At 38.5% G+C, this 15,004-nt stretch overlaps 1 protein-coding gene across 5 annotated transcripts in view; it reads right to left on the bottom strand.

Moving 5' to 3' along the window:
- grid2 (glutamate receptor, ionotropic, delta 2) overlaps nucleotides 1-15,004 on the bottom strand; it is a 487,185-nt gene that overhangs the window by 135,390 nt on the left and 336,791 nt on the right. For all 5 annotated transcript variants that reach the window (XR_009129664.2, XM_058071482.2, XM_058071485.2 and 2 more), the window contains exon 8: nucleotides 13,685-13,804. Coding sequence is in view for 4 of the 5 variants with exons in the window: in XM_058071482.2 (XP_057927465.2) it covers nucleotides 13,685-13,804 (120 nt within the window). In the remaining variant the exon portion in view is untranslated. The remainder of the gene's footprint in view (nucleotides 1-13,684; nucleotides 13,805-15,004) is intronic.

Consider the following 15,004-nt stretch of genomic DNA (forward strand, 5'->3'; position numbering starts at 1 on the left):
CCAGTCCTCACCAAAAACAGCTGGGATAAGTTCCATCACCCTCGTGAGGATAAGCAAAAATGAATGAATGACAGCTGCCATTATAATACACTGATGAGACAATAGACATTGCAGGAAGTACGCTGTCAACAACAACACTGCTACTGTGTGACTGATGTGATTTAATTATGTCTCATATGTCCTATTTTCTCTGATATACTGACTATATTGAGTAATACAATTTAAAGGTGAGTACAGGGTTGTTATTTCACATCTAGAGGGCTCTAATAATGTTAAAAACAATATTTAGAAGGCCATAAACAGGTTTTCTATGGAAAAATTACGAAAATATCACACTTCACGGAAATTCGCTTATGGATGGGGCGGGAATCAATTAACCGTGATAAATGAGGGGCGGCTTAAGGTGAGTATGGGGTTGTTAGTTCACATCTAGAGGGCTCTAATAATGTTAAAACAGTATTTAGAAGGCCATAAACAGGTTTTCTATGCAAAAATTATGAAAATATCACACTTCACGGAAATTCGCGAATGGATGGGGCGGGAATTAATTAACCGTGATAAATGAGGGCCGGCTTAAGGTGAGTATGGGGTTGTTAGTTCACATCTAAAGGGCTCTAATAATGTTAAAAACAGTATTTAGAAGGCCATACACAGGTTTTGTATGCAAAAATTATGAAAATATCCCACTCGCGGAAATTCACTTATGGATGGGGCCGGAATTAATTAACCGTGATAAATGAGGGGGCGGCTTAAGGTGAGTATGGGGTTGTTAGTTCACATCTAAAGGGCTCTAATAATGTTAAAAACAGTATTTAGAAGGCCATACACAGGTTTTCTATGCAAAAATTATGAAAATATCACACTTCACGGAAATTTGCTTATGGATGGGGCGGGAATTAATTAACCGTGATAAATGAGGGCCTGCTTAAGGTGAGTATGGGGTTGTTAGTTCACGTCTAGAGGGCTCTAATAATGTTAAAAACAGTATTTAGAAGGCCATACACAGGTTTTCTATGCAAAAATTATGAAAATATCACACTTCACGGAAATTCGCTTATGGATGGGGCGGGAATCAATTAACCGTGATAAATGAGGGGCGGCTTAAAGTGAGTATGGGGTTGTTAGTTCATGTCTAAAGGGCTCTAATAATGTTAAAAATAGTATTTAGAAGGCCATAAACAGGTTTTCTATGCCAAAATTATGAAAATATCACACTTCACGGGCGGGAATCAATTAACCGTGATAAAAGAGGGGCAGCTTAAGGTGAGTATGGGGTTGTTAGTTCACATCTAGAGGGCTCTAATAATGTTAAAAACAGTATTTAGAAGGCCATAAACAGGTTTTCTATGTTAAAATATAAAAATATGCCGCTTTGCGGGAATTCACTTATGGATGGGGCCGGAATTAATTAACCATGATAAATGAGGGTCGGCTTAAGGTGAGTATGGGGTTGTTAGTTCACATCTAGAGTGCTCTAATAATGTTAAAGCGGTGGACTGAAGCATCTCCCATCATGTATTGTGATAAAAAACAAGAAGATGCATCACCCCGACCTCCCCATTGACTTAAGATTATCTTTGGCATGTGTAGGGGACGCAGTACTAATGAAGAGTCACTGCACGGTGTCCTTATCCTATTGACGGTTATAAGATGAGTAATTGGGTAAAATAGGTTCCTTGATGAAATACATCCAGTATAGTGTCTCTTCAGGGGTTATCAGCTGCATGGGGATTCTTATGATGATGGTAAGTGTATGTGGGATGAAAAATCTTTAAAGTGAAAATAAGGTCTTTGTAATTACAAGGGGGAATAATTGGCTGTCGTTTTTTTTTTTTTTTTTAATAGCCCGGGGCTAATATGAGTTAATATAATTATTGATTTAATATTATACTTCCTTGATTGCTTAGAAATTTCTTGGGTTACTGTCAGGGGGTTGAAACAGTAGTTGTGGAGCACCACCATGGTCCACGGTCCACTAGTACTTCCTTTGAGTCATTTTGTGTCTCAAACGTGTTTTTTCCAAAATGTATTAATTCATGATCGCTGTTTTGTGGTTTACTATTACTCAAAAATGATCGACTGACAAGTCATATTACATTAAAGAGACATTACCTTACATGACATGACCTTAACATCATGACCTGTCCGACATGAAAAAGTGAAAACAAGTTCTCCCATTCCATGTGGAAGTGGTACGTTTTTGGCTTCTTAACTCCATTTGAAACCTTTACAATAAATAAATTAGAGGCCAACTATTTAGCTCAGTAGCTTGTTATGCTTAAATATGCTTAAAGCCTGCGTTTAAGAGTAATGGTAATGGTTTAATTTCATTTGAACATGCATCAGATTACAATTGAATGCATCACATAATCAGTTCCCAGTTCCACATGTCCAAAAGGAGTAGGAAGAAGCAAAGCTTATTAAATCCCACCCATCCATCTGGTACTTTTACAATCAGTAACTGTTACATTTGTTCACTTCCTGCTTTCATAATATAGTTTAAGTTTTTTTTGTGTTTTTTTTTAATCCCGTACCAAAGTACAAGGTGATATGACCATCCAATGACATAATGGGTACCATAGTAAGTGCCCCCCCCCCCCCCCCCCCCCCTCCTGTCTCTTGGCGGACCAGCCCTGCTCACAAAGCTATGGCGTGTTTAACATGAGGACACAACCTTGGTGTAAAATACGACTGCTCTCCGCTGGCTCTCTCTCCATTTATTTCTCTCGCTCATCACTCCCTCGTTCGGTCGCGCGCTAGCTGCGGTGTTTACTGCCAGGTCACAGCCAATTAGGCCTTGATCTTCCCATCCCTCCTCTTCATTCGTTCATCAATCCTTCCCCTCTTCTGGGAAGACGCCATCTCCCTATTAGTCTTTTTTCCTCATCGTCCATCCATCACTTATTCACCTGTACATGACAGGACTTAAAAAAAACATCCAAGGGGTTCTGATTCATTTCCTCTCCTTCTGACATCCAATGACCCCGTTTAATGTCATTTAAATCCACTTTTACAAATTTTTAAAAATGTATCTAAGTCATTATATTATATAAATATATATTTATACATATAATATGTATAGCAGGGGTCTCAAACTCAATTTAGTTGGGGGCCACTGGAGCTAGGGTCTGGGTGAGACTGGGCCGCATCAGGTTTTCCAAAAAAAACCCCAAAAAAACGCATTTATTAAAAACTATTTTTTTTTTAAAACTTCACTTTGGTTCCAATTTTCTACAATAAAAGCTCTGATAAAACATTCCACTGTTCTCAAATATCTTACTTTTTATTTTTCTACACAAAATAAGATGAAAAATAAACAAATCAAGAATAAAGAAAATCAATCAGTAATAAATAAATATAATAATAATAATAAAACAACAAATAATAAAAACTTAAGAAACCACATATAGTTGGTGGGTAGACAAATTATTTTTTTCAGATTATTAGAGCCCTGTAGACATGACAAAACACGACTATAGTCACATTTATCGCAAACTAGAGAGCTAGCGACCTAAACAGTAGCCTTCAAGTTATTTCCTTTCAACTTAAATAGCCAAGAACTTACCACTTCCACACGGATAGGGAGGATAACTATTAACAGTTATTTAACCTTTAACATGAACATTAATCAAACGTAATAATTTTTTCTGGGTACATGATACCATACAGCATCCATATCAAACTAACATTAAACTTTCATATCAAGGCGGGGGGCCTCAAACTAGTGTCCTGCGGACCACATTTGGCCCGCGCGCCGCGTGTTTGAGACCCCTGATGTATAGCATGTATTTTTAACCACTATGTTTTGTACTTATTACGATATTGTACGGTATTTTTCTGGTGAAAGAAATAAGTAATAAGAATCAAGGAATATGTGAAAGTAGCTGCTTATATCAGAGATTGACGGCGCCGACTGACTTTCTTCACACATTTTTTTCCCCTTTCCTTACAATCATTGCCTTGACTTTGCACACTGCAGTGCGCCTTGGGCTGAGACGTGGGACAGGATTGAGAGCATCTGGGGAATAAAAGTTCTCCGAGCTTGTCATAACACCGAGAGAAGAGTTCGTGACTGCTAGGCGACTTTGCTTGGTGTTACTCACACTGTTTACACCGCTGCTGTTTGTGTTCGGTGCCACAATGAATTTCCCACTAGGGAGGGAGGGGGGGGGGGTGTTGCGTGACAACAGGCCCAAAAAAAAACAAAAAAAAAATCACACACAGACTCTTCTGTGTATTTTTCTTTTCTATTCTATTATTTTCTTAAACCCGTCATATGCTTTTATCACAATACTTGAAATGTTGATGTTTGCAAGGAACTGAATTGTGACTCAGTTGTTCACATCATGAAAGTCTTCAAAAATGGCAAAACACACATTTTTCTCTGCAGCTCGAAGGTCTGCATGAACAATCAAGACATGTTCTTGAGACATCGAGCTGGGTACCTTTCACATTTGAACCAATACAGTACCAACACATAGTACCCGGGGATTGGTCGTAGTACTATTAGTAACGCTATTAACGTGCCTGCCTCCACCCACTGAGAGACAAAGAGACCGTATGGCTGACCAAAGCGCTCCCTCCGTTCATGCCGTTGTTCTATGGAAAAGTGTTGAAACGTTCACGGATGAATCGGTTCTTTTGAACGCCTCATTATTAATGAGTCGTAGCTGGGAATTGTACAATGGGTAATTCAAAACAGTGACGTCACTGGGTGGAGGGTGGAATTGAACTCGGCTCTCCTAGCTGCGAGGCCTACATGGTAACCACTCGGTCGCCGTGCAGCCATACGATAAACATTCATTCATTTTCTACCGCTTATCATCACAATGGTCACAGGGGGTGCTGGAGCCTATCCCAGCTGTCTTCGAAGTCGGCAATTAACCTAGCATGCTTTTGGAAGAAAACCCACGCATGCATGGGAAGAACATGCAAACTCCACACAGAGATGGCTGAGGGTGGACTCGAACTCAGGTCTCATAGCTGTGTGGACTGTGCACTAACCACTATAGACAAACAACCATTCACACTCACATTCATACCTATGGACAATTTGGAGTCAACAATTAACCTAGCATGTTTTTGGAATGTGGGAGGAAACCTTGCAATGCACGGCGATAACATGCAAACTCCACACAGAGATGGCCGAGGGTGGAATTGAACCCTGGTAGAAAATGAATGAATGAATGGAAAAAGGTAGAATTTTTTTCGGTCTAGTCTTTTATTTTGGTAGGTACCATGTTTATATAGCCCTAAAACATAATATTGTCTGCCTTGAAAAATCATCAAAAATAGCCAGCTTTTGAAAAATAGTTAGGATTGAATGATTTAAACAACAAACAATCACCCCAGGAAAATATTGTATGATTTCCATCTGACAAGTGTCCCAAAAAGGAACTCCGCAAGCGCTCCCAGACTTAAGCAGGTCCCAAGGACACCAGCGGCACCTTGTCAGTTTCAATCAGCATCCAACTGTCGTGTGGTCAACGAGAATGTAACTTGCTGGTCAGTCGCTCACTTGCGACTGACACGACCTTCCAGGAACGACAAATTGCTGACATCAATCGAGCCGCAGAAAAAAAAAGAGGAAGCAACCGACAGACCTGTCGTATAGTATTCAAAGACTTCAACCCACAGTTGAGGGGAAAAGACGCCACAAAGACGTTTGACACCAGGAGCACACTGACACGTTCTTCAAGGCTGGTACTGGAAACCATTTTCCTAAAGTGATTTCAGGTGTCAGCCTGAGTGCCTGTTAAAAGGTGTTCCATTTGTATCACACTGTAAAAAAACACAGACAAAAGTCTTCTCATGAGGATTCACGTTCAACAAACTCTTTAAAAATATGCTGCAAAAATAAATAAATTTAATGTTAGTGCGGCCCGCGCAAGTTTGATATGGATGCTGTATGGTATCATGTACCCAGAAAAAAATATTACGTTTGATTAATGTTCATGTTAAAGGTTAAATAACTGTTAATAGTTATCCTCCCTATCCGTGTGGAAGTGGTAAGTTTTTGGCTATTTAAGTTGAAAGGAAATAACTTGGAGGCTACCTGTTTAGGTCGCTAGCTCTCTAGTTTGCGAGTTAGCATGTGTCTCAAGACCCTGCAGTTGCGCAATATGTTGTAAATAAAAAGAGTATAAATGTGACTATAGTCGTGTTTTGTCATGTCTACAGGGCTCTAATAATGCTTTGTTCATTTTAATCTGAAAAAAAATAATTTGTCTACCCACCAACTATATGTGGTTTTTATTATTTGCTGTTTTATGATTATTATTATATTTATTTATTTATTACTGATTGATTTTCTTTATTCTTGATTTTTTTTTCATCTTATTTTGTGTAGAAAAATAAAAAGTAAGATATTTGAGAACAGTGGAATTTTAATTTTTTTTATTTTTAATAAATGCATTTTTTTCGTTTTTTTTTTTTGGAAGACCTGAGCTCCAGTGGCCCCCAAGTAAATTGAGTTTGAGACCCCTGCTTTAAATTGACCTCCAGCCATGTTGAAACGTGATCCCCGGGGGAGACCATTCAGGGGGGGTGCCTAGGGAACGCATACAGGCAACATGGAGGTCATACACACAATTAGCTTTCCTGAGACTTTTATTGTTATTCTTGTATAAGTGTTCCTTAACTTAGCACCTAAGGAACCATGTACAATTTATTGATCTGTAAGGGTTCAACTGTCATGAAGCATGAAACGGAAAAAGAGAAAAAGTTTGACTTTTCTTGACTTGGGTCGTGCACTCGTGTTCTTTTTTTTAATCCATGCATCTTTTACTAGATTCTTCTTCTTCCATGTAACCTAGCAGCAGCCTCCTGAATAAAGATACATGCAAATCTACCTAACAGGATGGAACATCGGAGAGGAATATGGATCTTTCTGTGAATGTATATTTCTCTGTGCTCATCTTTTCCTGCATACATATATTTTCCTCCCTCTGATGAATTTACTGAGCACCATCTCTAACTGACTGTAACGTATATCCCTCTCTTACATTTGTTTGCTTTGTGCGTGACTTTCCCTTCCCCTTTTCGTCACCCTGCAGAACTTATTTTTACATAATGGGAATAATCACTTGCACTGTCCGTCATGAGCTCCCGGATTAAAAAAAGAAGCAAAACAACAGAGTTACTTACCCTTTAGTGTTTGCATTACCCACCCATAAATGAAAATATGAGCTGGAAACCTCATATTACAAATATACAACATAAGGTGGAAAGAAACATTTCAATATTGAACAAAGCAAAACATTTTTCTCAATCAGAAATCACTGGAAATATGTGGTAATAACTATAAAAACAATATACACTCGTTAAATGTACTGCAAAAAAGGTCAGTAAGGATAATTCATAATGCCGCCTATACAGAGAACATACTAACTCCTTATTTCTAAAATGACAAATACTTAAACTTGCTGATATAGTTCATCTTCAAACAGCAAAAATAATGCACAAGGCTAAAAATAATTAGCTAAAAATGTCATCCAATACTAAAATGACATTACTAGGACTACGTTAAAAAGCCATAGCATTTCAGTATGTGGAATCAAACTATGGAATATATTACTATATTGACTATGGTACCCATTATGTCATTGTATAGTCATATCACCTTGTACTTCGGACAAAAAAAACAAAACAAAAAAACCTTAAACTATATTATGAAAGCAGGAAGTGAACAAATGTAACAGTTACTGATTGTAAAAGTACCAGATGGAGGGGTAGGATTTAATAAGCTTTGCTTCTTCCTACTCCTTTTGGACATGTGGAACTGGGAACTGATTATGTGATGCATTCAATTGCAATTTGATGCATGTTCAAATGAAATTAAACCATTACTATTACTCTTAAACGCAGGCTACAGGATCAGCCTGTTTATTAAATATTTAAGCATAACAAGCTACTGAGCTAAATAGTTGGCCTCCAATTTATTTATTGTAAAGGTTTCAAATGGAGTTAAGAAGCCAAAAACGTACCACTTCCACATGGAATGGGAGAACTTGTTTTCACTTTGTGATGTCGGACAGGTCATGATGTTAAGGTCATGTCATGTAAGGTAATGTCTCTTTAATGTAATATGACTTGTCAGTCGATAAGTTTTGAGTCATAGTAAACCACAAAACAGCGATCATAAATTAATACATTTAGGAAAAAACGTGTTAAATAAATACCATTACCACTACCACACTTTTGTTTGTTGTTCAAGGCCGGAGGCTGCTGAGAACTATCCACATTGTTGACTTTCTACAAAAATCTGCATTAATTTAACACCATCAAAATGACCAAGGTTCCTGTAAGCAACCGCTGTTGTTAAACAAAACACAATCTGCCCTTTAAGTTTGATGTTTTTTTGGTTATTATAATTTCACTTCCTCAGCGGAAACATGCGTCATATTGATTGAGAGGCAGATATTGATATTTTTATGCTGGAAACTCTACTTTTAGAGTGTTTCAAAATCACTTCGACACATACGGAAGTCAGCTATGCCAACCGCTACACAATAGCTAACCTTTCAGAAATATAGTTAATATGTTAAAGATTGGCTGTATGGTGGATTAGTGGTTAGCGCGCAGGCCACACAGCTAGGAGACCGGAGTTCGATTCCAACCTCGGCTATCTCTGTGTGGAGTTTGCATGTTCTCCCCGTGCATGCGTGGGTTTTCTCCGGGTACTCCGGATTCCAAAAACATGCTAGGTTAATTAGCGACTCCAAATTGTCCATAGGTATGAATGTGAGTGTGAATGGTTGTTTGTCTATATGTGCCCTGTGATTGGCTGGCCACCAGTCTAGGGTGTACCCCGCCTCTCGCCCGAAGATACGCCGCATCCTGAATGAGGATAAGCAGCATACCAAATGAACGAATGGACAATCAGACGTTTCGTTCAAGAAACTCTGAAAAGAATCGGAATCGAGAATCGTTTGGAACCGGTATAGAAACAAGGAATCAGAATGGCTCAAATTCAAATATCATTTTTAAAATTTTGTTGTCGTTTCAGTTTAACCTTCACCATCCTTTTGTAAAATGTATGTAAAATAAAAAAAAAAAAATGAGCCGTGGGCCTCAAATGGCCCTAAGGCGGAACATCAAAATAAACCACATCTTTTAATCCTCCTGGTAATACCCGCAAAACTTAGCTCTTACACAGATAAAAACATTTCTAATAAGACTTGCCATAATGTCTTTGGATGTCACATGATCGCTGAAGATGACCACAATTAAAAACCGTGCAGTTTTCCGGTCATTGATTCTCCAAATGATGGAAAACGTGGAAGGGACTCGAACTCGTGGTTTAATCGAACACTTTCCCCTCATCTTTTTATTAACCACTTCTGTTTCACATGTAAAAACCAGATGTCGTTGACGTCATTTAAGATGTTACGGATATCTAACAAAGCAATACCACATGGCGGTGGCTGTACAGAAATTAATATATATATATAAATATATATATATACATACGCACACTGTACATACACTGTAGGTTGCTGTGTGATGAACCGAGTGAGAGAAATGGAGCAGAAAGCCAATTCTAGCACAATGTGCTGTGAATAATTATGACCGATCTCAGGTGTCGGCTGCCATTATCATACGCACGTCAGTGAAGTATGACGGGGATAAATGTCACCACAAGTGTCGGCGCGCTCCATGATTGACATGTGCGGAAGAGCAAAGAGAAAAAAAAGAAGACATTAGTGTGGTGCGACACCATAAATGTTCTTACCGATGCCACGTGAAGCAGAAACCGAGCTTGGTATCGTTGATACCGATAGCGATCAGTTGGGGAATTAAAAACAAAAAAAAAAATGTCCACTAACGGTTGTCAAATTCAATATAATTTGACAAAAGATCCGACTGACCAAAACTGACGTTATTTGAATCATGTACATCCGATTAATCTGTTCCAGAAATGTTAACTGAAAAATGTATGCAAACCGAGGAAAATTTAGGTGTACATTTTAGACATTGACTGAAAAACACTCTAACCAAGGCGGATGCTAACCAAGGTTCCACGGTACAAAATTGGATTCTTCAAAAAATGAGATGCAGAGGGAAAAGTTTTTTCTGAACAGTATCCGATATTGGTATTATATACGTATATTGGTATTCTGGCTGCCATTTTGTTTAGCTAGCTAATAGGATGCTAACAAGGAAGGCTGCTATGCGATGAAAATACATTAAGGACTCACACAGTGTACTAACAACACGACTTGTGCCACAATGTATGGAAACCGAGGCAAAATTTAGGTGTACATTTTAGACATTGACTGAAAAACACTCTAACCAAGGCGGATGCTAACCAAGGTTCCACGGTACAAAATTGGATTCTTCAAAAAATGAGATGCAGAGGGAAAAGTTTTTTCTGAACAGTATTAGATATTGGTATTATATATGTATATTGGTATTCTGGTTGCCATTTTGTTTAGCTAGCTAATAGGATGCTAACAAGGAAGGCTGCTTTGCGATAAAAATACATTAAGGACTCACACAGTGTACTAACAACACGACTTGTGCCACAATGTATGTAAACCGAGGCAAAATTTAGGTGTACATTTTAGACATTGACTGAAAAACACTCTAACCAAGGCGGATGCTAACCAAGGTTCCACGGTACAAAATTGGATACTCAGAAAATGAGATGCAGAGGGAAAAGTCGTTTCTGACCAGTATTCGATATTGGTATTACATACGTATATTGGTATTCTGGTTGCCATTTTGTTTAGCTAGCTAATAGGATGCTAACAAGGAAGGCTGCTTTGCGATAAAAATACATTAAGGACTCACACAGTGTACTAACAACACGACTTGTGCCACAATGTATGTAAACCGAGGCAAAATTTAGGTGTACATTTTAGACATTGACTGAAAAACACTCTAACCAAGGCGGATGCTAACCAAGGTTCCACGGTACAAAATTGGATACTCAGAAAATGAGATGCAGAGGGAAAAGTCATTTCTGACCAGTATCCGATATTGGTATTATATACGTATATTGTGGTTGCCATTTTGTTTAGCTAGCTAATAGGATGCTAACAAGGAAGGCTGCTATGCGATAAAAATACATTAAGGACTCACACAGTGTACTAACAACACGACTTGTGCCACAATGTATGTAAACCGAGGCAAAAGTGTGGCATAGATTTTCAACATTAACCAAAACACACGCCGACGCTAACCAAGGTTCACTGCATAGTCAAAACAACAAACTCCTTTACATATTTCAGAAATGTAGGTATACCAGAATTAACTTCTTTTTACACTTGCATGTCAGCTTAGTTCTCATCTTCAGTAAAACTTTTTTTTTTTTTTACACTCTAAAAAATTACTTCAAACATTGCCTGTACAGTTAATAAATGATTTAATGCCACAGCTTGACCCTGGAACAGATTACATCAATCTTCCATTATTTCCTATGGGAACAATGAATCGACCCCCCCGCCCCCCCCCCCCCCCCCCCCCGCTACTTTCCAACACAGTTTTGCCCTTTACTAACTTGGAGAAATGGCTAGAAAGGCTGCCATTAGACTAATAAAAAGATTACACGCTGTGTATGAAAAGTGTCACACAGGAAGTGCCACCATTAGGGAAACACTCACTTGCTTTTAAAAAAAAAAAAAACGTTAATATGAGGACATTCTCTCAAAGCGATATCAGCTTTGTAGTCTGTCGTCGACTGCTTCCGTGTAATTTCTACACATACACACTTAGTATTATAAAACAAAATTAGACGAAGGCTTACTCTTTAACAAGTGCCTCGATTTCCACAGAAGTAATTAAGCCTTTTAATTAAAAGGATTTGTGCCTCTAATATAATAATGCCGTATGATGTAAAGATTAATTTTGGCTGTGATTGCAAGCTTTTTTCTCGCTGCTTGATCATAATCACCGCACACCATCTTTACTTATCTGCACATACTTCAGTCATGGAGGACGCTATCTGTGTGCTTCTTCAGCTGAGATAACATCTCACTCTGGAGAAGTATGGTCGTAGATGACCACAGCGTATCCCATTGGGTATCTTACATTTGTGTGATATATTAATAGAAATAAATACTTCATTTTCATACAATACGTTAAAAAAAGTAATATAATGACATGATGAGGTCATTATACACACAACAGTGCAACAACAGTCTGACTCGCTGTATCATCTTCCAAATAACACTAAACTCATCACACATCAACTTAACACTCAAAAGATACACTTGATAAAAATACAAACGTGCAACAAAATTTTTAAGTTTCACCATAATGGATGGTGCTGAAATGTTAGCTCCGGCCAGAGAAGCACAAAGTCCAGAGGGAGGCTGACGTCATTGCAGTGCCTCAATGAATGTGTCACTCAGACGCAATGCATTTTTTTTCCCACTTTAAACTTGTATTAGTAACTGTTTGTGCATGTATCAGGTATACCTTTTTAGTGTTAAGTTGCTGTGTGATGAGTTTGGTGGTATTTGTAAGATGATTGACTGTTATACTGTTTTTTTTATAATGACCTCCCATGATTCCCACTGGGTTGACAAGCTTGTGAGTGCACTGATAGCTCGTGACAAAGTGTACTAACCACACGACTTGTGCCCCAATGTATGCAAACCGAGGCAAAATTTAGGTGTAAATTTTAGACATTGACTGAAAAACACTCTAACCCAGACGGATGCTAACCAAGGTTCCACGGTACAAATTTGGATACTCACAAAATGAGATGCAGAGAGAAAAGTCTTTTCTGACCAGTATTCAATATTGGTATTATATACGTATATTGGTATTCTGGTTGTCATTTTGTTTAGCTAGCTAATAGGATGCTAACAAGGAAGGCTGCTTTGCGATAAAAATACATTAAGGACTCACACAGTGTACTAACCACACGACTTGTGCCACAATGAATGTAAACCGAGGCAAAATTTAGGTGTACATTTTAGATCATTGACTGAAAAACACTCTAACCAAGGCGGATGCTAACCAAGGTTCCAAGGTACAAAATTGGATTCTTCAAAAAATGAGATGCAGAGGGAAAAGTTTTTTCTGACCAGTATTCGATATTGGTATTCTGGTTGCCATTTTGTTTAGCTAGCTAATATGATGCTAACAAGGAAGGCTGCTTTGCGATAAAAATACATTAAGGACTCACACAGTGTACTAACAACACGACTTGTGCCACAATGTATGTAAACCAAGGCAAAATTTAGATGTACATTTTAGACATTGACTGAAAAACACTCTAACCAAGGCGGATGCTAACCAAGGTTCCAAGGTACAAAATTGGATTCTTCAAAAAATGAGATGCAGAGGGAAAAGCTTTTTCTGACCAGTATTCGATATTGGTATTCTGGTTGCCATTTTGTTTAGCTTGCTAATAGGATGCTAACAAGGAAGGCTGCTTTACGATAAAAATACATTATAAATAATACATCTATTATTTAAGCTTCTTATTTATGTGTGTAAAAGTAAAAGCTTGTTGGTGGAAAAAAATAGACCATTTCACCCATCAGTACATTTTACTGCCACTTGCAGCTCAAATTAAACTGCCCGTTAAACGACATTGAATCTAGGACAAAAATTGAAAATGCAAAATGGTTCCACGTAAGAAAGCAAATGAGATTAAACGGTAAGGGCCACGGTCGGTAGACTAAATCAGCTTCGGATGTGATTAGCATAGCACGATGTGTGGACTTACCCTGCTGACTCCCCGCCCTCTGTCCTCGCCGTAGTTTGTCCCCAGGATCTCAAAGAAGATGTTGGGATTGGTGCCGTTGTCGGTGAACTCCAGGAAACTGGTGAGTCCGCTCACTCCAAACTGCAACAAATGGTTATTGCTCGTTAGTGTTTTTATTTGCATATTTCACCATTTTGTCAGTACAGTGATTAGAGTGAGCGTTTTATTCGGCTCCAGTTGTGCACTACAAACAAAGTCCGTACTGCAGTCTGTAACACACACACACACACACACATGCAAAGTCGGCAACCTTTTGTTCATGCCTCCTGGTTTTATGGTCTGGCAGTGAAAGTGACACTCCGTCTGCTTTAGGGAAGGAGATATGTTGCTGTGTGGCTCACTCAATGTGAGCTTGACAGATTGTGTATGTGTGTCACGCATAATATTTCAATAGTACGCCTGTGCCTCGCTTGTGTAAAGGTAAAGGATCTACAGTATATAGTGGCGGGAAGCAGCAGTTCTTTACACTGCATTGTATGGCATCATACAATATTGTATGCAATGGTGACATATTGTACCACATTGTATTACAACAAGGCCGCACGGTAGCCGAGTGTACTATAGTAGTAGTCACCTCAATGACCCCAAGATGAAGCCACGGAAAGTTCCAAGTGCCAGCAGTTTGGTAAAGTCAACCGCAAGCTTGCTTCTTTCTTTGAAACTAAGGATGTTTTGTGATAAAAAATAAAATAAAAATACGCCGTTTTGTATGTGAACTGAAAAATGTACAAAAACCGAGGCAAAATTTTATGTGTACATTTTAGACATTGACTGAAAAATACTCTAACCAAGGCGGATGCTAACCAAGGTTCCACGGTACAAAATTGGATACTCACAAAATGAGATGCAGAGGGAAACGTCGTTTCTGACCAGTATCCGATATTGGTATTATATACGTATATTGTGGTTGCCATTTTGTTTAGCTAGCTAATATGATGCTAGCAAGGAAGGCTGCTATGCGATGAAAATACATTAAGGACTCACACAGTGTACTAACAACACGACTTGTGCCACAATGTATGCAAACCAAGGCAAAATTTTGATGTACATTTTAGACATTGACTGAAAAACACTCTAACCAAGGCGGATGCTAACCAAGGTTCCACGGTACAAAATTGGATACTAACAAAATGAGATGCAGAGGGAAAAGTCGTTTCTGACCAGTATCCGATAATGGTATTATATACGTATATTGGTATTCTGGTTGCCATTTTGTTTAGCTAGCTGATAGGATGCTAACAAGGAAGGCTGCTTTGCAATAAAAATACATTAAGAAATCAC

Source organism: Doryrhamphus excisus, linkage group LG3 (assembly GCF_037039965.1).
Source record: "Doryrhamphus excisus strain RoL-2023G ecotype Guam linkage group LG3, RoL_Dexc_Guam_v1.1, whole genome shotgun sequence".
Lineage (NCBI taxonomy): Eukaryota > Metazoa > Chordata > Actinopteri > Syngnathiformes > Syngnathidae > Doryrhamphus > Doryrhamphus excisus.